Source organism: Poecilia reticulata, chromosome 16, assembly GCF_904066995.2.
Source record: "Poecilia reticulata chromosome 16, P_reticulata-male-v2, whole genome shotgun sequence".
In the NCBI taxonomy this organism is placed as follows: Eukaryota; Metazoa; Chordata; class Actinopteri; order Cyprinodontiformes; family Poeciliidae; genus Poecilia; species Poecilia reticulata.
This window is the reverse complement of record NC_088845.1, coordinates 26695440-26722520: the sequence shown is the minus strand read 5'-3', so window position 1 is coordinate 26722520 and position 27081 is coordinate 26695440. Positions and strand designations below refer to the sequence as shown.

Genomic DNA, 27081 nt, shown 5'->3' with positions numbered 1-27081 from the left:
AGAGACACAATTTAGATTTTTTTTTTTTTTTTTACTAAGGATGTCCCAATCTGGATGGGTTTTTTTACTCCTAGCACCCATCCGAATATTTTAAAATGAATGTATTTGTCAATACGTAGCCTGAATGCGGTGAACTGAATAAAATGAATGGGATAGACATATATACTGAAGACAAATCTAGCATCACATTTCATTAGAGGGCTCAGATCAAATTGAAAGTTTTTACACAATCAATGACATTACAGAGTTACATTCTACAGAGCAACAGACACTACAGAACTAAATATTCACATTTATATTTAATCGTTTTCAGTGGGGGGGTTTTTTGTGTGGTCCAGTAGTCAAGCAATGACATCTGGTTTTTCACTGTTGTGTCCTTGTACAATGACAATAAAGTATGTCTAAGTCTAAGGGTGCATTCACACCTGATAGTCCGGTAGACTCGGTTTGACTCGGTTTCACTTTCTGCGTTTGGAGTGGTCTCCAGTTCGCTTGGCATTAACATAAACATTTTAACCACACCACAGTTCACTTCAACCAGAGGCCCAGGTTTCTAGGTACACCAGCATGGTCAGCGTCAGAGTTCGACTGCGCATTCACACCTCCCCAAATGAACTGAACTTCATAGGCAAACAAACTAGCGCTCTATTAACAAGGCTACTATGAATGCACCCTGATATGTAGCCTATTTTTGTCCCAAAAGGTTGTGTCTAGGAAAGCTGCTCTGAATATTCTGACAACCCTTCACCTAAGATGTACATTTACTCCTAAAAATATAGTGGAACTGACCCATATAGCTAAGTCTACAATAAACTCACCTCTCGCTCCCTCTGAGAAGACATAGACTTATGTGTTGGACTAATGCAAGTATCTCTACATTTTGACCTCCAGCCGGTGCTTATTATCCGATAGACACTGAGCATGTGTGAGAAGGTTTTTGCTCATGTTTTCTTCATACGGCTCTCTTACAGAAGTGCTGGACGTCACCTCGATCACAGAGATGTGCATCTTGCTGATGTGGGCATTCAGGCTCCCCAGCTTCTTGAATACACAGCTGCAGTCCATGCATGGGAATAGAGGTACCCCTTTGGTCTGTGGGATAAAAGGAATACACATGCGCGCTGTTACTGCTTGCAAATGGCTTTTAAATATTCCTTTCTGTGACTTATTGCGACGCACTTCAAAGGGAAATGTATGATTATGGGAGCTCTAAATGGAGACCTGAAGTCTAAAAAGACACAAAATTAGGTCTATTGATGGAATGTGAACTGGAAATTATTTGAAACCTTGAAGCTGAGCTAGCTTTACATTGCCGCTTTCACACCCTAATCTTGAAAGAAGACTAATATTAAGCACCTCAGGCAAACACAGAAATCAGCACTTCACCAGAATTGCACATTCTGTTTAAAAAAGGAAAATTCAATTGTTTCTTGATCAGTGCATGCCCCGTATATAACTCCTAACATGTGCTAACGACACAATATGGAAGTTGTTACTGCAAAAAGTTTAATCAGATAATGCAGCAAAGATAATGCAAATATGAAATATGTCTGTGGTTTAATTAGATTGCAAGAGAGTGAGAGAGAGCAAGACTTAAAGCAGATATTAGGAAAGCTAAATTGAATACACAAAAGTTGTTCAACTGGATACGTAACACAGAGGTAAATCAAACACCTACATTCTCATCTCTGATTTTACACACAGACACTGCTTTACTTCTGGTGCTAGTTATGCTAACCATGCTAGTCAGCAATACAACATTGCCTTTCTTGTATTTCAGCAGAAAATGTTGGTTTTAAAGGTGCTGCTCAATCAGAATGCTGTTCCCATGTCTTCTTAGATTATTGGTCTTATAGACAAGGATCATGAGTGTCCAAAATTTGTATCAGCAGGGCAAAGTTTGTAGCGTTTCTTTTTTTTTATGTGGTATTTTATCTTCGAGCCCCTGGCAATAGCCAACGTTTGACTAAAGGGTAATTCTGTCAGGACAATACATCTTAAATTCCTTTTTTTTTATTTTGCTTTTGCAGCACAACCAGTGTATTCACCCAGGGGTTTCCTTTTTTTAAAGAAGTTAGAGGAGAGCTTCTGGTCAGCTGTTCAAAAATGAAGGCTGCTGTGAGAATCCATTCATTATGGCATCTCTAGGGAAATACTCTAGGGAAGTACCTGAGCTACAGCAATTGTGATGCGTCAGGTTTAATGTTTACAGAGAAGGAAGACTACATTTCTCCAAGGACAAACATATCTGCTTCAGTTTTCTTAGTTTGCCAAGAATTCTTTCATGTGCATTGTTAGCAGTGTATAGTACAGCTCAGTCAATCGCTAAATCTACACTAGGAGGGAAACAAAATTGAATTTTAAAAAATTTGCTTCAGGCAAAAACAAACAAAAAATAATCATTATAAAAAACTAAGAGTTTTTATTGGTGTCTTTAGCTGTTTAGGCTCTGCCTTCCAGCTGTAAAATCCAAAATCAGCAAGTAAGGGGCGCTGCTGAAGTAAGACAGAGAAAATTACTTTTGAATGGAAGCACTTTTCAAAACTTGACATCAACACCTAAAATGATGAGTAAGTGATGGGCTTTGGAGGAAAAACTGTTGAGCACACCACTCTGGAAAAGAGGTTGATTGCTTTTTTGCAATGATCGCAACGGAAAACATCTGTGAGAGCGGACAGATTGCTCTCAGAAGCCGGGAAAGTTTTCTGAAGTAAAGTGGCTGCACTCTGGAAACCAAAAGGAAAATGTTGGAGAGTGTTTGGAGTGTGAAGCTATGAGTGGGCAAAGGCACTCGATAAGGTGTTATCACTGACTTGATTGTAGGTTTGCAGCTTTAGGTTAAGACTGTGCGAAAATGTAAAACAAATACTTTTAACGAGCATGGCTGGGCGTAGGAAGAGCATTTGTCACATATGGTGGTTGCCGTGATGTCAGAAATAGGGTTGAAAAAAGAAAAAGCAAGAAACAAGGCAACATGTCACATAACCAGCTATCAATGTCTTAAACATTTTCTTTTTCTATTTTCAGCGATCCAATGAATTCAGGTGCAGAGAAAACAATAGATTAAGTATGAACTAAATGTTCCATAAGAAATACTTTGTTCTGAGAAGCGAGAGATAAAATTGTGCTAAATAAATTCATGGTTTCACCCTGTAATAGTTCAATAAGAAACATACTGAGTGGCCATTACAGAGAGGCAGATATATTGCTTCATTACTAGAGGGATGATGAGCTTGCCATAAAAGAAGACTTAATTTCATCTAGCCTAGCGGTTCTTAACGTGGGCTGTACCGCCCCCTAGGGGGCATTGAGAGGACGGCAGGGGGCGCTGGCGGACATTTTTACAAAAGGGGGGCGCTGGGATGCCTTTGGGGGGGCGTTTGGTCGAAGGTAAACTTTACACCTTAAATGCACAACAATACCAGTTTAGACTTTGAGCAACTTGGTAAAACTGTATTATGTAACATTAAATCATGCTTGGCTGCAACTGTATCGATGGCAGCTCTTCTTCTATTCAGTGTTTGTAGCTTCATGGCTCCGCTCCGCTCCGCATCAGTTCAGCGTTACACCGACTGATGACGCTGCTGTGATTCACTTTGTCTGGTATTTATGTAGGCTACATATGTTTTGGCAGTTCTGTGATCATGTCAAAGCAGCCATTTATATTAAAAAGTGTTTTATTTCCGTTTGAAAGCTGCCCGCTTCCATGGAAGGACAACAGAAAATTGCTCTTATAAACATATAATTACTAAAATCACAATACCCTCACTTTGTATCCCTCTGAAAAATGAACCAATTTAAATAAAGAAATACCTCCATGGGTGATTCCACGATAGAGAGCGTTCACGTTAACACCGGAGCTGCAAGTAGTCCTGTATGAAACGGGTTTGATGGAACAACGGTACCACAGCATTTTTAATTTCAATAATCAGAATATCGAAATTGTTTCCGTAGTTTTAAAAGGTTTATGTCGGTCTGCCTTTTCCCCATCGATATGTTTCCCAACCGCCCTGCACCATAGGGAGTTAAAAAAACAAACAAACAAACAAACAAAAAACGCCACGCACATTGCGCAAAATTCTGAAACATGAGAAGCGGGCAAAACGGAGCGAAGAACTAGATGTGAATTATGGCATAAAAACAGAGAATCCGACGCTGAACAGTGAAAAAATCAACACATGATGTGAAACACATGACGATTAGGAGGCGCAGCAGGTGATGAGTGAAAATTACTGATGGTCAATAAACGATCATATAAATGTAGCAACAGGAAAGAAACTAAAGTGGACATAGCAATAAACCGACAGAGGATAATATTAATCAAATGAAACTAAATGGAAATGAATGAAGAACAAAATGCAAGAATAAACTAAGAAACTAAAGTAAATACGGAGGAATAAAGTGGTATGGCAAGACCTTTAGAGCAATAATTAATACAGAGGACTGTATGGCAAGAATAAACAGACACTATTTCAGATAAAAGGTAAAATAATATTGTTGAAGTGCCATGGGCAGGGGCGCAACTACACATTATTCAGGTGGATGCGAAAACATAAATCGGCGCCCCCCCATGAAGGAGTGTAGAAACATATGCTCGCTTGAGGTGAAGGAGCGTAAGGCGCGCTGAAGTGTACGGGAAAACACAATCGGTGCGCCGATTCAAAGCATCTACAATAATGATAGTAACATTAATAATAAAATAATTGTCAGTGCAAAGTAGCCTACAAATTTTTTGGTGGGGAGCGGTGAGGGACCTGGATAAAGGCTAGGGGGGCGCTGGCCCGAAAAAGGTTGAGAAACACTGATCTAGCCGCTGTATAGTTTTAAGCTCATAATATGAGCCCTGCGAACAACACCATGAAGGTGTCCCACTATATTTATGATTTATTTTTACTTTTTGTCAAGCTTTGGTGCTCATAAGGGAGTAAATACAAAAAAGCAGTGATAATTTCCCCTTATTAAAGGAAGAAGCTAACTGAAGCTAACTAAAAACCAACTGGGCTGGATGCAAAATATGATCCTCTTTAAATGTGATTAACCAAATTTTGTAGGGCTAGCAATCAACTATTGTATCGCTTTTTCTGGCAATCGTAAACGGAAATGCATAAGAAAATGCAAATAAATTCTTCAATTCCATTTTGAAATAACACAATAAATATTTTATTGCCTAAAATGCAACAGCATAGCTTTCCCTTCAGTGTACGCATGCTCATTTGTACCAGAGGATGCAACTGCAGCTAAAAATCAATTACTAAATTAATTCAATAACTCAGCCCTAAAATTTTTTAGGAAAACCTGATTTAATTTATTTCACTATCCTGTCAGACCAGTAAAGAAATCCTTTAAATAGAGATGTAACAGATGTAATTACTGGTTAAAGTACAGCACTATCACGCCCCTCTGTGAGGGTAGGATGACTCAGGTGAAGAGTAAACAGGAAACACATTATCTGCATAATGGATTTCTTATTCCTTTATCGACGGAGCCCCTGCAGTTCTGGTGAAAAAGCTTCTGAGCTCTTGTTTCACATGTGAAAATATTACTGCCTCGACATTCCTGGAAGAACCACCAGCACTTAATCAAATGCAAACAGGAAACCGTTTCCAGGGCTCTCAATATGGCTACGAAGGCAAGAAAAACACCTGCATCCATTTCATCAATTAGGCCAGCAAATCATAAACGGAAAACTCTCTCTGAAACAAGAGAGCTGAAGCACTCTTGTGGAAATTGCATGTGTTATTTAAATGGCCCTGCTGTTTTGCCGTCTTGAAATAATTCACTCACCATGGCCTGTTATTATCCGCTACTATGGGAAAAATACATTCATGGCAGTAATGGTGAAAATAAGTCCTGAATTTGTTCTGATGTATTTGTAGAGAGGAATGCAGTTTTTGACCTGGCTGAAGAACACTCAAGATATTGTCTTTTTTTTATTCTTTTAAGTATAACTCATAAGTAAAACCAAAACTGAATGTGTAGAATAATAATGAGCCTTTATGCTGTCTGTTAGGTGTCCATAATGTTGGTTAAAAAAAAATAAAATAAAAAAGATTAGTTGGTTGGGTTGTTGGTTATATGTATGGATGGATGGATGTGATCTAGCTGTAGTAGCAGTTAAATCCACTAACAGCCAGTCTCTGCAAGACAGATAAACTTGTGCAAAAGCATAACCTTAATGCAGCAAAATATTTTACAATCACTACCATATGATCTCTCAAGTCTGGTAGGTGGCCATTGTTTTATGTGCTGATGTCAGAGTTAGATTTTTTTTGTATGTTACATTATTAAGCTGTTTTTAAATGTCTTGTCTTGTGATTCTTTTTTATGTTTTGTAACATATTTCTTAACATCAGACATATTCGTGGATATCACTAGTCTGAGCTACAAGCCTAAACACAAAGTGAAATTTGAAAGTTGCTGTGAAGCTGTGCGCCCTTAAATTTGTCTTCTCAAATTTCTCTCTTTTCCTCAAATGTATGAAGCAGGAGTTTAAAGAGCAAAAAGCATAGCACGGAAATAGAATCAGTTCAATTCAAGCTAAATCATCCATTTGCAGGAAATTGCAACAAGCACTTCAAATTTCCACATCTATCACACAAGACTGAAACTCTGTGTTACCTTTTAGCTAAAATATGTTATTTCCGGTCGACAGATGGAGACCATTGTGGTGCTTCACACTGACAGTGACATGAAACTGAACGTAGGCAGATTGTGGCATCGACCACTAACAACTCTGAGAATCTTTGCTCAGACTAAGTGGGGAAAACATCCTCACAACGCTGAATTTGCTCTTCAGGGGCGTCTAGGATATACTTTGACATCAGAGCCTCTTTTGATCTCTTAACCTCCGCTTCGCTTTCCAAGGAAAAGCTGACAGATCAACAAAGTTCAAGGAAATGTAGCTTGCGTTTTGTCATGCTTGGATTAAAGAATAAAAATGCAGAAGAAAAAAGCACAACTTCCTTTTTACTCTTTGAACTTAACAATAAAGAGAATGTGTTGCACTGCAGTCACTTAAAAGTAAAATAATGCAGAACTAAAGGCAGGTGCTTTACTTTGTGTGTTAGAAGATCTTCCTAAAAAGTCATAACAACAATTATTTTCAGATAAGCAGCCAGGGTGCATCTTTTATAACGTTGTTGCACTAAATAAAACCACGTAAATATTGGTACACAGCATGATAGTGTCCTTCAACCTGACGATTCAAATTGGTAGCCTTTTCCAGTATATACATTTTTTTTAAATGACAAAAACAGATGAAAAAAAAAGGATGAAGTGAATATGTTCAGTTTCGTGTAGGAAGTGGGTCCTGTGGCGTTACCTCAGAATGAACCCTCTGAACGTGAGAGTGCAGGTTGCCCTTCTGGGAGAAGGATGCTGGGCAGAACATGCACATGTGAGGTTTCTCTCCCGTGTGTTTCACCATGTGGGTCTGCAGCACCACCTTCTGGTTGAAAGCCTTGTTGCAATGGGTGCACTTGTAGGGTCTTTCACCTGAAAATCAGAAGACAGTCTGTTCAGACGGTAAATCATTTCCATCCAGCATGATCATAGCTGATGCAAAAAGGAGCAACGATGGCAAAACTAGCATCTCTTTATGGGAGAAAAATCAGAGCTTGAGCCTCTGCAGAAATCCCAAAAGCAGCTCCTGACCTCATCGACTGACAGGCTAATTTGGATTCCAAGCTTCAGTCGCCGCCGCTTATGGAGCCGAACCCATTAACACCTGGATGATGTGCGATCAACATGCTTCTGGCAGCATCATCCTCAACTCATACAGATGAAGGACCCTTAGAGCAACTGAAGCAGCGCATAAAAATTCTGCCCGCCCTGCTTTTTTTGCATCGCAGATGAGCGAAAAGACATGCGCCGTCTTTCACCCGTGGTTAAGAAAAGCTGGCCAACTCTGAAATGTTTTGTCGGAGAGAAATATCATTGATGCTGGAGCAGGACTACTCCGTCAGATATTGCCCAGATTTGCATTAATGGGGACGTAAAAGACTCCAATCAAGAAGACAAACTGCCGCATCTCTTATTTGTGTCAGCGTCTCGCACCCCACACGGCAGAAGGCTGAGCTTATGTTGGGGGAGTTCTCAATTAAAGCAATAAATCAGAAGCTAAAATACACCTGGTTGATTGGACCACGCTCTAAAACATGCAGCTGGTTAAAGTGTATTAACACACCCTTTCAACTTGCTCTGAACCAACACACAATAGTGTATAACTTTGATTTAACCATATATTATAAATGGCCTGCCAGCAGGTAATTTAGCTCTTATCAATCAAACTACATACTCCATAATGCATTGCTGCAGCTACTTGTGGTTAAGGGATGGAGATTTGCAAGCAGGGCTTGGGAGTGTTTCTCCATGAGCAGATGAACTGAGCAAACTGCCCAAGGAATTCTGGCAGCACTTTGTTGACCTTGAGATGTAAAAAAATATGGAATGGTTTTGTAATCCGTTCGCTTCAGACTCGGGCCTTGTTACACACGCAGCCAGATCTTTCAGAAAACCATTATCTCCGCCACATTGTGTAAAAAAAAATATAGTACACACTATAAAGTTTTCATGAACTCATACAAATACGCCACTAAATGTTGTTTTAAACATGCCAAACCCATGGGGGGCAGTGTAGTGCAGAGATAAAACCAATGTCAGCCAATCAGAATCCTTCAAAACAATCAAGACTTCCTGTTGGGAATTTAACATGGCGTCAGCAGGTTCATTTCGTCAGTAGGTTTAGCGTATTAGAATATAAAGCTACTAAAACATAATGTTTTTTGGAAACATTATGTCATTTGGGAATTGTGTCAAAACACGCGTGTAGACATATGCATGGGAAAATCTGTTTTCTAATGTTGATACACTAACACAAATGTGGAGCTTTCTCAAATCTTCAATTTGATCAGAGTTTTCATAAAAAAATTTTGTTAGTAATAATAAACAGAGCTTTTGTGTGTATGAAAAGTCAAAACATGTAAAAAATGTTTTCCCAGATATCCGGTTACATTCAGACTAGTCCATGGATGTCAAGATGGAGTTTATACAGCAGCATTTTAAAGCAGCCGTCTGTGGAGATCCCCACAGAGTTTTCTCCCTTCATCCCTGAGATGTTGTTCCAAATCCGCCTCCAGCAATTGTTCTCGGTTACCACGGTGAACAAGGAGGCACACAGGAGCTGTCTCGCTGATGCACACTCCCAAGACACTTTAAGAGTTTACACTGCTCAGAACATTGAGTTAAACTGCTTAATTTGTTGTTGATTATACAACACCCAGAGTGTCTTGAAGTCTAAGATTACTCTGGGCTCATTTATAGATTTATTTATTAACATATTTCCATGTACATACATGTTATTTTATTGATTTTATTTTTAGGTCATACTTAAATGACTTATAACATCACACTTATGTATATATTTCTTTTTATAAATTTTATGTCACCAATGGTTATATTTGTATTTGATAATATTTAATAGTTTAAACAGAAAAGCTTGTCAAAAAAAAAAAAAAGCAATTTCCCCTTTGGGGATCAATAAAGTACATTTTATTCAACTGTAATAAAGTGAAATAAATCCTTCTTTCAATACAGAAAGCACACTTGAAAGCTCATCATTTCAGAGAAAGACCATGTGTGGGTGAATGAATATACTCCTACTTTCATGCAGCTTTTTTTTTTCCTGAAAATGAATGATCAGAGATGTGTGAGTGCAGAGGTTACTGAGTTTCTGTGCTTTCTCACTCACCCGTGTGTATTCGTATGTGCCTGACAAGCTGGCTGGGTTTTTTGAAGGCCTTTCCGCAGTGATGGCAGCTGTTTGTGAACCCGCTGCGATCGATGTTTTTCTTGTAGTTTCTGGAGCTAGAGGACAGCGCCCTTTGATGGAAAAGAGTACAAAGATTTGTAGGCGGTTTTCGGTGGCATTCAGTTTGAAAAACCTTCCGCATCACTGACAAAGAAAACAATAACCTTGAATCAGTCATCAGTATTTTAAGTTCATTTAAAGCAAATCCTGATTTGGGGTTTGCTCTAATATAAAAAAAATTGGGTTAGCAGGATCTTTTGCTTGGATTTAATTATTTACATGACTTGACATGCTAGATGCTAACCCAAGCTAAAAAAAAAAAGGTTAAAATACAGTTTGTCTTTTTGTGAGGTACCTCGGTAGCCGGTTTAAATTCATTAGCACTATATCAGGCACTTTTTTAGACCCAGTTAGTGAGGGGACTCTGAGAATATCAACCCAGAATTGCTTTTCAAAAGAACACATACCTGTGGGGACTGCTGCCTCACCGGCTTCGCTTCCAAGCATTTGATTGGAAAAATGCGAAAATTCAGCGATTTAAAAAAAAAAAATCCAAAAACATCAGATTTGGTTAAATTAAATGAAAAATAGGTACTTTATAGTACAAACCACAGGGTGAAAATAAATTATTTTATTATTATTATATATTATTTTTTAATGATGACAGGTGAGGCACTGCCTCCCCTGTCTCCCCTGACCGCACATCACTGATATATATATATATATATATATATATATATATATATATACATTAAAAAAGGCAAAAAAAAGGGCAAAAATCTGAAAAGTGTGGTGTGCATTTAAAATCAGCGCCACTGAGTAAAGACATCTGCATCTGTATCATCTAATAGAGTATTAGATGATATTCATCATCTAATACTCTATTATTAACTTAGAATTAAATGGAAGTTTTGGCAAGTTTTCCAATTTTTTCCATGGAATAATTACATTGTATTTCTATAACAGGTAGACACTCAAAGCACCAGGAAAATGTTTATAGGCTTTTGGAAATATTTTTCTACAAACATCTATGTCACAAGGAAGATTATTTACCCATCATTTTTTTATATTTTTGTATAAGATATACAAACTTTTGTGGCTGTAATATGTCCAAAACTCAAGGTGAATTGCAAGTATCTATGGGCTCAGGTGCCCTCCAGCTCTCAGGATGGCATCATAAACTGTTTACAGCTTATTCCAACGTTAAAAAGAGCAAAGTAAATCACACATTAATGTGCCGCCATATTCAATAACTTGAATGACGGTGAGTCTCATTTGTGAGATTAGAAGTACCTTCTGAAGAGAACATTTGAAACCGCATAAAACACTTTTCAAGGGCCCACTTACAAAATGTTTCATTGGGCTGATGTTATATAAAGGCTTGAAAACCAATTAATTTATATAATGTGTCTCACTTGGTGAGTTGAGTTACTAAAATAAGTTATGTTTTCGGAAATATTTAAATTTAATGAATGTATCTGAACTCAGGAGAGGGACATTGGCAAGTATTACTAAACTTGACAGATTGAAATTAATGGAGTTTTAAATAGAGATGCACCGATCCGAAATTAATATCTGTATCGGTCCCGAAGCTGAAACAAATTCTAGATCATGTATCAGTGAAAACCTGTCCAATCAAAAGGGGAAGATCTATTGAGTCTAATTCTATGCTTTTTGCTCTGAGCGCTGTCATGCTTTTTTATGCATTTTACATTATATTTTGAATTCCTAATTGCACTTTCTGAACCATTTGAACATTTGCTACAGTTTATCTTTGACCAAGGTAGTCAACCTATTTTTTTTTTCGTTTATGTTTCTTTATTATTTATTTTACATTGGCTTTTATACTCCTACTTGCACTGACTGAACAAATTAAAGTTGTGCAGTTTTTACATGTTTGACCAAGCTTGTAAATCTATTGCTGTATTTAAGTGTACTAATGTACTGTACTGGTCCAGAGCCATCAAATACATCTGTAATTCACTACATTTAGTCTGTGTTTTAAAAAAAAAATTACATTTTATGTCAAATCAGCTGTTTTTCTGCGTCGGTTCGTATCGGTAAACCTCAGGTACTGGTATCGGAAGTGAAAAAAGCAAACGGGTGCATCTGTAGTTTTAAACTCGCTTTAGTTTTGAACCCGACTTACCTCATCTTGACGTGACTCTTTGTGTGCTCCCTCAGCTGCACGAACGTCTTGAACTCCTTGCTGCAGGTTTTGCAGGTGTACACCTTAATGCCCGAAAGCTCCTTCCGGTGCTCCTCCATGTGCAGCGAGAGCTGGCTCTGGAGGACGAACTCGTCGCCGCACTCCGAGCAGATGAGGTTCTGCAAAGAGCAGAGCAGAGCAGAGCAGAGCAGAACAGAGCGCGGTGCGAGATTCAGAAACAATAGCCAGTAAAGTTTGCCGTTGAACGCAAACCGGAGGAGGCGAGCTCACCTCCTCTTTCTTGTGCAGCATGACGTGGGATTTAAGGCCCGCGACGCGGGAGAACTTCTTGTTGCAGACGGGGCAGGTGAAGTTGGCGGTGTTGTGTGTGGACTTGTGCAGCGTGAGGTTGAACTCCACGTTGAACGTCTGCGGGCACTGGTCGCAGCGGTGAGGCTGCGGAGAGGAGGCAGAGGTTGTAATGTGATAGCAATAACACAACCTGATAGCAGACTCGACAGTTTTCCTTCCTGAATCAGTTCATGTTGCCTTAACAGGTGGAAGAGACAGAGTAGATGGAGTAAATGTGTCTAAAAAAATTAAAAATTAAAAATTCAGATATACTGAGCAGCAGTAGCATTGTAAATGAGGTGAAAGTGGCACCAAAACTAATTTTCCTTTCCGTCTGTGGGGTCGGCTGACTTCATTTCTAAATCCAGTCAGTTAAACTGACTCCTGCGTCTCAGTCAGAGGGACAGACGGCGAGGCTGCCGCTTTTGAGCCTGGAGAGAATTCAAATGAAATGGAGTCCTTCCATTTGAAAAGCCAGTTAAGTACACGTGCAGCAAAGCGGGAGAGTGGATTTTATTACTGTCCTTTTACATGAATAATAATCAGACAATCAAGCGGTTTTCCTGAGCCGCTGAGAGCAGGACTTGATGTCAAGCATTCAGGAAGAGAATGAGGGCTGTTGCTGTTCATGAAAAGAGGAAGATCAAAATCTAAATGCGACACGACAAATTTTTACCCCCAGGACAAATGTTGCCGCTGGCCGGTTGAGTGGATCAAGGTATGCCAAGTTATTAACAAACTATATATGTTATGGATTTAAAAGAGATGAAGAGCCGGATTGACCCTGCACGGCTGTCTGAAGGATGAGACGAAAGGGAGGATTTTCAACACAGTCTCCCAACAACTCAGCTCTGGCCATTCAACTGAATCCTAAATAAAATGTGGTTAATTTATGGTCCATGTGATTTAGCAAAGGGTGTAATGATATTTTTTGGGGGGAGGGGTGGAAGAGGTTTAATCTTATAAATCAAAGCAACATTTAAAAAGTGTGTATGAAAGGTTGTCTTTGTTTCTTTTTGGACAACTACCACAAATCTGCATCAATCTCATTTTGGTCTAAACACAGCCAAGATGTCAAACCCCCAGCCTATTTGTGGTTTACTTTTCACTATTTATTCATGAAAAATGAATTTGCCTATTTGTGGACTTTCTCATAGAGCATACCTTAAATATTCAAAAGAAAATGCCTCTTTGAAAGCTGAACCACCTAGGCACATCACTCCTTGACTTGCTGTTGGCTAAGATCTGCAAAGCAACCAATCAAGGAACGCCATTTATTTTCCCTGGCGCTGATTAACGGCAGGCCCACTCAGAGCAGAGGTAAGGAAGGCTGTAGACATTAGCTTCTGCGGTAGTGGTAAGACAGTTTCCACTGCAAGTATTGCATATTAAGATATATTTGGTGTTTGAATAAGCATGTTTATATGGATTCTCACATATTTAGCTATTCGCGAACAGTTGCTATCCCTAACCCTCAGAAATACTGTGTTATAAACGATGGTTGATACATACAGTATGTGACCCATACAAAGACACTAATTAGAAGTATTTTGCTGCGGTCTGGTGAAAGGAGTGTACAACATTCTGGCGATAAAAGAGGAGGTGAACACACCCTTTGACTTGTTCCCAAAGAGTTGAAATCGCCTAACATGTCCAGGACAGGTTCTTTAAACAGTGTACTTCATAAGGTCAGAAGGATTCCTTAGGTTACAAAAATCCTGTTTCAGGAAAATACAAGTGGAGCAGAACAGTCCTGTAAAAATAGTACTTGTCATTATAAGTCAATATGAAAATACAATACTGACCATTCTATTTCAGAGTGGTACTGGAAAATAGAGAGAGCAGATGCTGCTTTTCTGCACGTAATGGTATAGCTTCCTCCGAGTGAGTCATAGCAGGCCCATAAGAGTGGCTCAGGTAGCTACTGACACATACTTCACACGACAATCCCCTCTTCCTTTGTTTATGTGGCCACTGTGATACCTCACAGCTCACAAGGAGGGCATATTAGCACTCTCACACTTTTCATCGATACACAGCAAGTCTCACGCAAAGTTTTATCAGCACTTCAGTTCAAAGTCATTCCCCCACAGACATCTTCAATAAGCAGTGAGAGCAGAACTCTCTTATGTAGAACCACCAATATAATACTGCCCTGCTGTACAGTGATAATGTTTGTTAAGAAATGCAGGATGGACTTTACAAAAGCTGTGGTAAAGAATTGTGGGCCACATTTCAGTGTCTATGGATGGGCAAAGCTGGAAAAGAAATAACCCTAGAAGAACTGCAGCTGTAATTGCAGAGAAAGTTGCTTCTAGAAAGTGTTGACTCAAAAGGCCTGAATACAAATATACCCTTCACAGATTCACTATGGTACAATTTTTTTTTAAAGTAAGCATTTCCTTCTCTTCTATGATAGTAGTGTTTATTTTTAAGCACTTTCATCAATTATTACATGTGTTTTGCATAAAATGATACACTTAAATTTCCCACAGAGGGAAAAATAAAGGACTATTCCATTCTATTTTACAATATAAAACCCCATTAAAATCCATTAAAGTTTATTGGTTTCATTGTGACATCAGAGCAAAAAGTCTAATGAGTAGGAACAATGGCGGGTCATAAAAACATGTAAGGGATGTGGGGGCACAACTAAAAAAAGTAATATTAGAATCAGTGTGTGTGAACTCATCTACAAATTAATTTTTAATTTTATAGGATTGTTTATTAGATTTTACATTTAAAATGAAGAAGATGACTCTGTCGTTCTACAACCACAACATGATTCTCTGGGGTGGCCTACATTATTCAAGAGTGGCCCCATCATAACCCCCGTTGGAGGCGCAACTGAATATAAGTACTTCAGGAAGCAAATGTATGATCAAATGCTAACTACAAAGTCACGGTGTAAAAATCTAAATTGAAATAAATACATTTTCTAGTAAGAATTTATGGTGAGTATTTACCAAAATAATCATACAGCACATTTAGAGCAAACGTAAAGACGACAAGTGGTTTTCCCACAGTAAGGCCGGTCCTATGCAGCGACCCGTAACTGAAAGCTCACACTTCATGAGATGCGGCTTTACCTTATCGTTAAGCTCATGTTCACGGAGATGTTTCTGTAGCTTGCTCTCTTTGGTGAAGGTCTGGGAGCAAATGGTGCACTTCTTTTCCCGCGACCCATCACTGAAACCTGTAAGAGAAACAGAAACGGCAGGTCAAGAGGCTTTTTGAAGAACACATAAAGCTCTTGCATCTTGCATGAATCTATGTGGAAAATACAGTGTGATTACTTGTTAAATAATTAACTAGATGTGTATTTTACCAAAGAGAAAAACATCGTTTTGATCTGACCCTAGTTACTTTGAAAAGTTTGTGCCCATCTCAAGACTTCTTTTTCTTTTTAAGGAGGAAGAGAAGGTCTTAATTGAGCAATTAACTACATTCTTTACTAGAAATGACTTGGAAATATACCAGTCTCAGCACAGGGACAGAAACAGCAAGTGTCTGCTGCGGGAAAAGTATCAAGCGTGTATCACTGGATGTGATCAAATTTATCTCAATAACTGGGCTGGCATTCCCAGAACATTTTTCATTTAATTTTACTCTGATTTCCAGGACAGATCTTTTAGTGTGGCCACGGAAAACTTTTTATTCATCCTCAATAAACGTGATGTGTATGGGGTGCCTCAGGAGCCCATCCTTGGACATCTCAGGTTTTTTCGGTGGAAACTTCTGCCAATTTATGAAACCTCTAAATTTTTGAGAAGGTTAGAGGTTTATCTTGCATTTCACACAGCAATGTCAGGTAAATTTTAGTTAAAAGACAATGAGAGAAAGTTATGGGTTTTTTTCCCTCTAGATTTATGTATTCCTCCTCACTACACACCTCTAAAATGATACAAAGTGCATCAGCTAGACCTCTTACTTAAACTAAAAAAGATAGAAAACATGGCACCCCTTTTTGTGTAGATCTCTTTCACCTCTAAAAACAATCAGAAACATATATATTTGAAAGAAGGCCTTTTTTTTGTGCCTCCAAACATTTCTTTAAGAATTTCAAGGGGTTTTAAAAAATCTTATTTCATTTATGTATTAAAATGTTTTCTATTGTTGCGTTTTAACTGAGTTGTTTTTAAACCACAAATTGCACTTCCTAACATTTTTAACATGCTATATGGAGTTGGGCTCAAAAATGTTAAGCATATTTACATTTATATGATTTTGATTCAGCCAAAAATGGTTGGAAATGACAAAGCATGTTAAAATATTATATTTTAACAAACACAGCATCTCTAACACCCCTCTAAATAAACAAATGAAAAGTCTTTATTGGTGTTACAGCATTTGCTTGTTATGACAGACCCTTTTAGATGTCTTATCTTTTACAATAAGGTCCAAGACTAAAGATAAAACTACTCAGTGCTATCACTAATCTTCAGTTCCTGACTCAAGCCAGGCTACTCAACAAGGTTTATATTTTCTTTCAGAGCATGTTGGCAAAATTAAGATTCCTTTGAATGTACAGGATGGATATTTTTTAATCTAAGTGTGAATGAAGTTTATTACTATAGTTGTTCTTGCTCACAAAAACTGCACGTACAGCACTCCAAATATTGCGTATCACTTTATTCAAATCATCTGTTTGGGTGGATCTCATTCAACTTGGTATCAGTTCATAACCGGGTGCAATACGCCCACTTTGGCTGCTTTCCGACACTTTTTAACAGTAGGCTGGTCGAGCAAAGCGACTCCATCTTAATGTATTCACTAATGTGGGATGTATATTCGACTATGTCTTTAAATTTTGCATCACCTCTCTAATGTGTCCTTTAAATTGAAAAGCCGAACGTATCATAACAATGCATGTCGTCAGATATAACACTTAAATGACGACTAAACTAATGCAATTCTACATTTATGTTGTCACGTTGTGACAACTGAGGCTAATACAACTTTTTTGTAACGAGCTGAATCCATGAGAGCCTGGAAAGCTTCACCACGGCGATCCACAGCAACAAACTAACCAAGGCAAACAGTTTAGCGTGCTAACTGTAATGCTAATGGTGGCAAAGCGAGCTAGTTAGCAACATTAGGCTAACAACGAACTCGGTATAAACAAATATTACCTTTACAAAGGCTAACTCTAACTAACACTACGCGGTACCACAGCTTGCTCCTCTCTTCGCGGACACCAATTTACACTGGAAGCCAATAAGAAGAGCCACCGAAACGTTATTAATATCATTCCGCCTCAATCACTCCTTCGCCGCACAAAGCAAAGCCCACACGCAATACTATATCCGGGGACTATATACACTACATTCAAGTGTTAATAAATAGGCTACGGAGATACTTGGCAAAATAATACCCGGCTTTTTGAATAGCCCATAATAAGTGCTATTTATTTCTTGCATTTTGGTACTTGTTACCTGTTTCGTCCTTTCTATCTAGGTTCAGTTTGCGAGGCCGGCCCCGCGGCATAGTTCCTGTGCTCAAGACGGTTGTGCTGTGAACGATTCGCTTCCAAAATGGCGATTCGGTCATCTGTAGACAGTACCGACTCAATGAAGGCTCTCAAATACACGGAGTAGAGAGACATCTACTGTTTGTCTCAATGTACATGCAGCTTCAGAAATACACTAAACTTTGTAGAGATGAGCATTTATACCACTATAAATAATAGCCTACTATAAATAAGTGTGCTTGTTGAAATATTTAGGAATGACGTTCAAATTTCAAATATGGTCTCATAGTGGGATGGGATCACTTCAAAGATCAGTCAAAGAAACGAAAGCTGTCTTAAAATCTTTGATATTTATAGGCTACTGAAAAGAAAATTCAGAAAAAAAAATAACACTAACTTTATGTAAATACAAATGTTATTCAAAACTTTTTATTTCAGAAAAGCATTTTTTATGTTCTACAGCTTTTTCGCTGAGACACAATAACTTCTTAATTGTATGTTTAAAACGTTAAACAAATCTTATTTAATTGGGAGAGACATGAGTTCTTTCACTGGGTTTTTATCAGCATGACTAACATTTTCTGATGTGTTTCAACTCACAAATACAAGTCCTTCTCAAAAAAATAGCATATTGTGATACAAGTTCATTATTTTCCATAATGTAATGATAAAAATTAAAGTGTCATATATTTTAGATTCATTGCACACCAACTAAAATATTTCAGGTCTTTTATTGTTTTAATACTGATGATTTTCGCATAGAGCTCATGAAAACCCAAAATTCCTATCTCAAAAAATCCTATCACATTTTGTACATTTTACAAAATGTATCTTATAAAGGGGAGCCATGTCAGCTGCTGGTGTTGGTCCACTGTGTTTTACCAAGGGCAGGGTCAATGCAGCAGCTATCAGGAGATTTTGGAGCACTTCATGCTCCATCTGATAAAAAGCTTTATGGAGATGAAGATTTCATTTTTCAGTAATTCAGTAACTGGACAGTAATTTACCAGTGGTATTACTGTCCATGGTATTGACCATGGGACCACTGACCATGGTATTACTGTACTTAATTGGCTTGCCAACTCTCCTGACCTGAATCCCATAGAGAATCTGTGGGATATTGTGAAGAGAAAGTTGAGAGACGCAAGACCCAAAACTCTGGATGAGCTTAAGGCTATCGAAGCATCCTGGGCCTCCATAATACCTCAGCAGTGCCACAGGCTGATTGCCTCCATGCCACGCCGCACTGAAGCAGTCATTTCTGCAAAAGGATTCCTGACCAAGTATTGAGTGCATAACTGAACTTGAAGGTTGACTATTTTGGTATTAAAACACTTTTCTTTTATTGGTCGGATGAAATATGCAAATTCTTTTAGATAAGAATTATGGGTTTTCATGAGCTGTATGCCAAAATCATCAGTATGAAAACAATAAAATACCTGAAATATTTCAGTTGGTGTGTAATGAATCTAAAATATATGACAGTTTAATTTGTATCATTATATTATGGAAAATAATGAACTTTATTACAATATGCAAATTTTTTTAGAAGGACCTGTACTATGAGGAGGGTCCCATAGTGATACATAATACATTATATGTATTTTTGTTGTAATACAATTAAATTGCAAAATACATATATTTATCTGAAAAAATATCAACTTAAAATATGTATATTTAAAAAATATTTTCACTCAATTCTGTTTTCATCAAATTATGTGTACAATTGTTCATCTCTGTGTACTGTAGAACAGTGGTCCCCAACCCCCGGTCCGTGGACCAATTGGTACCGGGCCACGCAAGAAATAGTGAAATATTTCCGTTTTATGTTTTATTTGAGTCTGGAGGATATTTTATTTTGATAATCCTTTAACCGGATTCTCTCGGTTACTTGCGCGCCAACACTGAGGCCACAAGCAGCAAAATGAGTAAGAAACAGATCAGATGTCTTTGGAAAGTTTCTTTGCGAAGGAGAAAAGGCCCAGAGAAGAGACAGGAGAATGGATTTATCCCGGACCGGTAGGTGACTCCCACATTACATTCCCGCTCTGCGTAACATGCAGCGACCGGCTGCTAATGAGGCAATGAAGCTTCAAGCTGCTTTGCCACGTAGAGACCAAGCAGGCTGTGGATATAAGCAACACTTCGGGTGTTATTGTCTCCCATCACTCCCAGATGGGACCGTCTCGTTGCAGAGAAACAAGCTCAGGGCTCCCATTAGTCAGTATCGTGAGTTAAAATTTTCACGAAAGTAAAATGTTCGTTTTTGTGGCACATCTGTATCTTATTTTGAAGGGATATATAAACGTTACCATAGCGACAAGAGTCAGAGCGTTTGGGCTGCAGTCGAGAGGAGATGAGTAGAGCTTGTGAGCAGTGGCGCAAAAAAGTGGGTATGCAGGGTATGCAATGCATAGGGGCCCAGCACCAGAGGGGGCGCCAAAACCCCGTCTGGAGGGGGCGGCGCGCCGATGTTTTCCCATACACTTCAGCACGCCTTATGCTCCTTCACCTGGCGCACATAACGAGGTAAATGTTTTACCTTTCACGTATCGTCCCTGACCAAACCAAACCACGGATGACGATGTAGAAGCAATAGTGATAGTTTGTGGAGTCATTTTAAGACATAAAAGACGTAACAAAAAGAAAAGGCGGTGGATAAAAGACGACGGGAGCAGCCGCTCTATTTGCTGCACTATGATTTGGAGGTGAATATGTTTTTTCATAGTTAACATTTTTAACTAAATAAACATAATAATGACCTTTAGATTTAGATTTAATAATAAATATTTTCACATATCATCTCCGATATCCACCGGACTCTCAGTTGTCAGCTGTTTAGGATTCCCCTCTGTTCTTACGTCACCGCGCTTTTTGATTGGCTACCTGTCACATGAAAAACCCCACAGATTAAAAACTCCAAGACAACCCAAATTGGGTATATTTAGGATTTAGCGGGAACACCAACATCACTCCCCCCACCCCAGGGCCGCAGCAAAATTTTCCAAGTCTTGATCGGGTTGGGGACCACTGATTTAGGACATAGGGTGAGACAAAAGTGCCACAACGTAAAAAACTACAATTCTGAAAATAATATTTATATATGTCATAGTTAACCCTTGTGCTTGCGAGGACTGACGCAAACGTAGAAGACTGTGGCAAATGATACAAGTTTTACGTGTGTGGAGTCGGTTGAGGACCCCATTTCTAAACACGGGTTAAAAATATTTTTAATAGATTTATTGAAAAATAAATATATCAGTGGTTATTTCCATGTCAATAACTGCTTCAGATAAATAATGTCACATTTAATTCCATTAATTAAAATGCAGATCCATTGTTTTAGCTCATAAATGAATACTATGTAAATAAATAAATATATACTGCTCAAAAAAATAAAGGGAACACTTAAGTGTTCACTTAAGTGTTTAAGTGTTCCCTTTATTTTTTTTTAGCAGTGTATATATTTTTATATTTCATTGTAAAAATGTAACTTGTAAAATGTACATAATTATTTACATGTCAGTACAATATAATCAGATGTTAAATTCTGAAATATAATAACAGTAATAAGGAGTAGAGCATGTGTAATGCTGCTAAATAACTTTGAAGAGTAGGTCTGATGGAAATTTTAACCTGTCATCAAATAAATTGTTTCAGAGACATATTTTAATAATTATAGATTCAATGTATTATTTGTATATTTCTGTCCAATTTAAAATAAATTGTAGCAATTATTTATTATCTAATTTTAGACAAACTCCATTTGACTTTGTTTAAGACATCCATAATTGACTTCACTATCTTTTATCACCAGCAGAGGGAGGCAGTGAGTTTTAAACGAGTTAGGTCATTTACTTGACAACAATCCTGAAAATGTCACTTAGAAGACTTTGCTTGTGATATAGGATTTTCCTGCTGCTCACGAATCCTGTTCTTTGAGGTGCTGTGGCTGGTTTATGTCAGGCAGCAGGAAACATGAACAAGGGTGTGCTGCTGGTGATTTTGCCAGTCGTTAACAAGGTTCCTCTAGCGTTGTGTTGTGTGCTTGTAAAGCATACATGGGCAGAACAATCCATGCAAACTCCACATAGAAAATCCCAAGGGTGTGTTCCACACATATTGTTGTTGCAAGCACTACAGTGCAAACTGAACTCCACATTCAGACACTTGACAGAGCAAACGAAAAGGCATGCAGGAAAATACGTCATAAGGTTGCTTACACTGCTTCTCAGAAGTATTCACACCCATGAGGGTTTTTTTTTCTTCAAGATTTTGCCACAACATAATCACGATACTCAAAATATTGTTGTGCATACCTTTGAAGTGGAGGGAAAATACAAAGTTTTAAATCTATTTTACAAATTCAAATCTGAAAAGGGTCAATGGTTTTTAGAATCGGCTTTGTTGTGGCTTTTATCCATTCACTTATCCATCGTCTATGCCTGCTTATCTGCTCATGATCACCAATGGAGCTGCTGGCTATCTCCAGTGGTCACTTGGAAAAGTGGTAAGGTACAATCTGGACAATTCACCAGAGGCCAGTCTACCTACCATACAGGTTTTGGACTGCGGAAAGAAGCCAGAATAGCCGACGACAACCTGCAGATGCACAAGATGATTATGCAAACAGCAGCAAAACATAACAACTGCACCACTTGCCAGCCTATCTCACTATGGTTTTTTTCCTTTGAAATTTCAAATTTCCTTTGTAAAACAGCTCTAGCAGACCGACAACATCTCTAAATATCAATTTTCCAACCTTGCCACACATTCTCATTTGAATTTAGTTCTACAGTCATGGCCAAAAGTGTTGAGAATGACACAAATATTATATATTCACATGATCTGCTGCCCTCTGGTTTTCATGTGTGTATGTCAGATGTTTTCATCACATACAGAAATACAATTGCAATCATATTATGAGTAACAAAAGCTTTTATTGACAGAATGAGTTAATGCAGCAAGTCAATATTTGCAGTGTTGACCCCTCTTCTTCAGGACTTCTGCAATTCTCCCTGGCATGCTCTCAATCAACTTCTGGACCAAATCCTGACTGAAGCAGTCCCTCATGCACAATCAATGCTTGCATTTTGTCAGAATTCCTAGGTTTTTGTTTGTCCACCCGTCTTTTGATGATTGACCACAAGTTTTCAATGGGATTAAGATCTGGGGAGTTTCTAGGCCACGGACCCAAAATCTCTATGTTTTGTTCCCTGAGCCAGTTAGTTATCACCTTTGCTTTATGACAAAGTGCTCCATCATGCTGGAAAAGGTATTGTTCATCACCAAACTGCTCTTGGACGGTTGGGAGAAGTTGCTCTCTCTCGGAGGACATTCTGGTCCCATTCTTTATTCATGGCTGTGTTTTAGGCAAGACTGTGAGAGCCGACTCCCTTGGCTGAGAAGCAACCCCACACATGAATGGTTTCAGAATGCTTTACAGTTGGCATGAGACAAGACTGGTGGTAGCGCTCACCTCGTCTTCTCCGAACAAGCTGTTTTCCAGATGTCCCAAACAATCGGAAAGGGGATTCATCAGAGAAAATGACTTTACCCCAGTCCTCAGCAGTCCACTCCCTGTACCTTTTGCAGAATGTCAGTCTGTCCCTGATCGTTTTTCCTGGAGAGAAGTGGCTTCTTTGCTGCACTCCTTGAGACCAGGCCTTGCTCCAAGAGTCTCTGCCTCACAGTGCGTGCAGATGCACTCACACCTGCCTGCTGCCATTCCTGGGCAAGCTCTGCACTGCTGGTAGCCCGATCCCGTAGCTGAAACACTTTTAAGAGACGGTCCTGGTGCTTGCAGGTCTTTCTTGGGTGCCCTGGAGCCTTTTGGCAACAATGGAACCTCTCTCCTTGAAGTTCTTGATGATGCGATAGATTGTTGACTGAGTTGCAATCTTTCTAGCTGCGATACTCTTCCCTGTTAGGCCATTTTTGTGCAGTGCAATGATGACTGCACGTGTTTCTTTAGAAATAACCATGGTTCACAGAAGATGAAACAATGATGCCAAGCACCATCCTCTTTTTAAAGTGTCCAGTGGTGTCATTCTTACTGAAACATGACAGACTGATCTCCAGCCCTGTCCTCATCAACACCCACACCTGTGTTAATGGAGCAATCACTGAAACGATGTTAGCTGGTTCTTTTAAGGCAGGGCTGCAATGAAGTTGAAATGTGTTTTGGGGGATAAAGTTCATTTTCTAGGCAAATATTGACTTTGCAATTAATTGCTGTTAAGCTGATCACTCTTGCCATTATAAAAACTGAAGCAGTAGACTTTGTAAATATTAACATTTGAATCATTCTCCAAACTTTTTGCAATGACTGTAGGCTTTGACTCTGCAAGTCAATCAAACACATAAGGTGCATGAACTGAAACCAGTCCACCATAGCTCAGTCTGTATAGGTAGGTTGGTTGTTCTGCTGGAAATGGAATCTCCACCTCAGCCTTAACTCTCTTGACGTTGATTGAGAAATAATAGATTTCAAAGCTTCAGAGGTTCTACAAATCTGGTTTTCGAACTGAGGCGTGCTTAATCCCTTCTTGGATTTTAGCAATATGTTTAAGAAGCAGCCAATCAGAGATGAGCCTATATTGCAAGAGCAGATAAAAGAAAAATGCTTAGCCACACAATAATGCAACTTGTGCATGCTATTATGGCCATAAATAGACGCCCATCTGTTGTTTGGATGTGGATGTTGCAGGACATAAATCACATTGTTAGAGCCTGATTGTCTCAGCAACATTTTCCTCTGAGATAAGACCCAACAGGTGACTCTCGCCTGTGATTTTCTTCATTTTCCAAACAGGTAAAGTCAGCTGCTTCACTCTTCGTGAATAAGTAAACCAGCCAGAGAGCACGCTCATTTTGGGAGCACATCTGTTCCTCTGGCTGGGCTGCAGGTTATTCAAACGCGCCCCTCCACGCCTGTGCGCGCCCACCGATCTGCCCGCACCAAAACAAAAGAAGTGGACATCCCTCTGACCTTGTGGGGACTTCTCACACCCCTCTTTCCTCCCTTTCCCTTTTCTTTTGACGCTGTGGTGTTCTTTTCTTCCCTCTGCACCGCAGTCAAGAGGAGGGAGATCAATCATTGCAATTGTCATGAGCTCTGGGAGTGGGGCCGGCAGGAACTGGAGATGTGTTGATGTCTCACGTTGGTAAAAACACGCAGAGAGAGAGAGAAAAAAGCGAGCGAGCTGTTGATCCCCGTCCCTCTGCTCGTCTTGTCATTCATGTTAACGAGCGTCACCAGCTGGCCCTGACATCAGTGATACCGGTCGGGTCTTTTCCACAAGGCCGGTGCTAGACGTGAGTCAGACTTAGAAATGGGGTGCTTGCTTGCAGCACTTTGCAGATGAGGTGTCCTGTGAAAAAGGCCAACACAATTAAAGATTTATCACCTGATTTCGTACCTCGGTGACATTAGACTGTTCAAGGAAACATTACCTGTCTGAAAGATCAACTTACTCGTTCTTTTTTTTTCGGATTTGTCGACACTAATGTAATCATTTTCTTAAATCCAGACCAAATATTATATGATTGAAACCTGATATTTATATAAGTTGCAATTTAAAAAAGGATGTGTAATCTTTTTATTTGTCACATTACATCAGACTAAATTGTTCCTTTGTTTGGTCTGTATCAAAAGTAGTTCTTTTTCCCAAATGCTGCGATATCGAGAGAGGAAATCCTTTGTTAGCTTCTTCAATCTTTGAAGATTACATAAACTTTGCCTTTAAACCATTTGAGAAAGACCAGATGGTGAAATTAAAGCTTTGTAAGCTTCTGGTTAAATTACAACATTTGTTAATGGAATTTTAGAAAGTTTTTTTGTTGTTGTTGTTGGCAAAAGTTTGTAGTGGTTGGATGTACCATGGATATAAGACTTATTCTGAGGAATTGGAAAAGTCCCCACAAGCCTCAGACAAAAAGAATGAATGAAACTCATGACAGAGACTCCCTCATTTGGTTTGGTGATTGTAAACAACATCCAGATCAAAACGAATTAGAAATGCGATTGATTCATGCAATTTATTAAATAATAAGATAGATCGCTCACTGTATAATTTATTTTTTGGGGGGAGTAGTGTCACTGTTTTTTTGGGGGCTGGGGGGGTTTGACAATATATCCATGTTTGGGGTCTGCTTTTATTTGACTGAAAAGATGGAAATTGAATAAAATTTAAATTTTTTATTGCAGCTCTTGTTGAGTCTATGTTAACATTTAATCGTTTTGTTTGATTTTGCTGTTTTACATTTACAAGGTAAATAGAGGCACATCTGTGGGTGAATCCAGAAGCAGCACCTCAAACCCAGTGCTGGCTTGTTTGAGATCATGGAACAATCAGAAGAAATCAGGCAAGACATCAGAGAAGCAACTAAGGAACAGAGTCTGGCTCATTCTTGGGTCTTCCTGATAACTAAACAGACCACCTTCACTTATTCAAATGGGAATGCAAGCATAAACATGATAACAATCTTTGGTTCAAAATGTGCGTCTCAATCCCAGATTAAAACCAGACTATCAAATAAAGATGCTGTTTTACGAGGCTTTTTCCACACGAACATGACGTAACATGATCCTCAAACTACTTCCTGTGGTGTACTTCATGATTTGCACTAGCAATAACATTCAGTTGTAGCTCATGTGACTTGTGTGATGTAAAAAAAGAAGGTGTTTCTATTGCAGTTTTATGAAATAAATCAATTACCATATGGCTAGTCAACCACCTCACCCTAATGACAAAACTTGTTTAGGGAAAGACGTTTTTTTCTAAATTGGCATGCTTCCATTAATCAAATTTACTTTCAATATGTCAAACTGGGCAATTAAATGGTCAATGGAAGCGCAACTAGTGAAACTAGTTACCCTGAATTAACCTGTAATACAAGTTCACTCTGTGGGGAAAAACCCATCACTCCAAAAGTAACATAAAAAGCCAGATTACAGTTTGCAAGTGGACAGACGGTGTTAATTTTGGGAGACATGTCCAATGGTTTGATGAAACTGAAAGTGAAGTGAACGACCACAATGACAATCCTGGAGGAAAAATGGGGGAAGTTTGAAAGTGTGATCACAACATCCCATCTGTGAAGGTTGCATCAAGAACATCATGTGGAAATATTGCTTTGGCACAAATGGATCTTCCAAATGGATACTGAGCTTAAATGTAGAGTGAAGGAGTCACTCTACGGTTGGCTTAGACAAAAAGTCAGCGTTTCGAAGTAGCCATCTCAAAGGCTTGATCTCTGTTCAATGGGGAGTTTGTGGGTAGAACTGAAAAGTTGTAGGTG

At 38.8% G+C, this 27081-nt stretch overlaps 1 protein-coding gene across 2 annotated transcripts in view; it reads right to left on the bottom strand.

Annotated features, from left to right (window-relative positions):
- The window catches only part of LOC103478277 (zinc finger protein 236), a 56107-nt gene extending 38249 nt beyond the window's left edge, over window positions 1-17858 (bottom strand). The window contains exons 1-7 of one of the 2 annotated variants that reach the window (XM_008431998.3): window positions 17744-17858; window positions 15398-15504; window positions 12249-12413; window positions 11958-12136; window positions 9749-9879; window positions 7322-7494; window positions 970-1092 (exon numbers count right to left, since the gene is read on the bottom strand). In XM_008431998.3, the coding sequence (XP_008430220.2) occupies window positions 970-1092; window positions 7322-7494; window positions 9749-9879; window positions 11958-12136; window positions 12249-12413; window positions 15398-15504; window positions 17744-17858 (993 nt within the window). The remainder of the gene's footprint in view (window positions 1-969; window positions 1093-7321; window positions 7495-9748; window positions 9880-11957; window positions 12137-12248; window positions 12414-15397; window positions 15505-17743) is intronic. The other variant, XM_008432000.3, reaches the window with a different exon arrangement.
- Between the last annotated feature and the right edge of the window lie 9223 nt (window positions 17859-27081).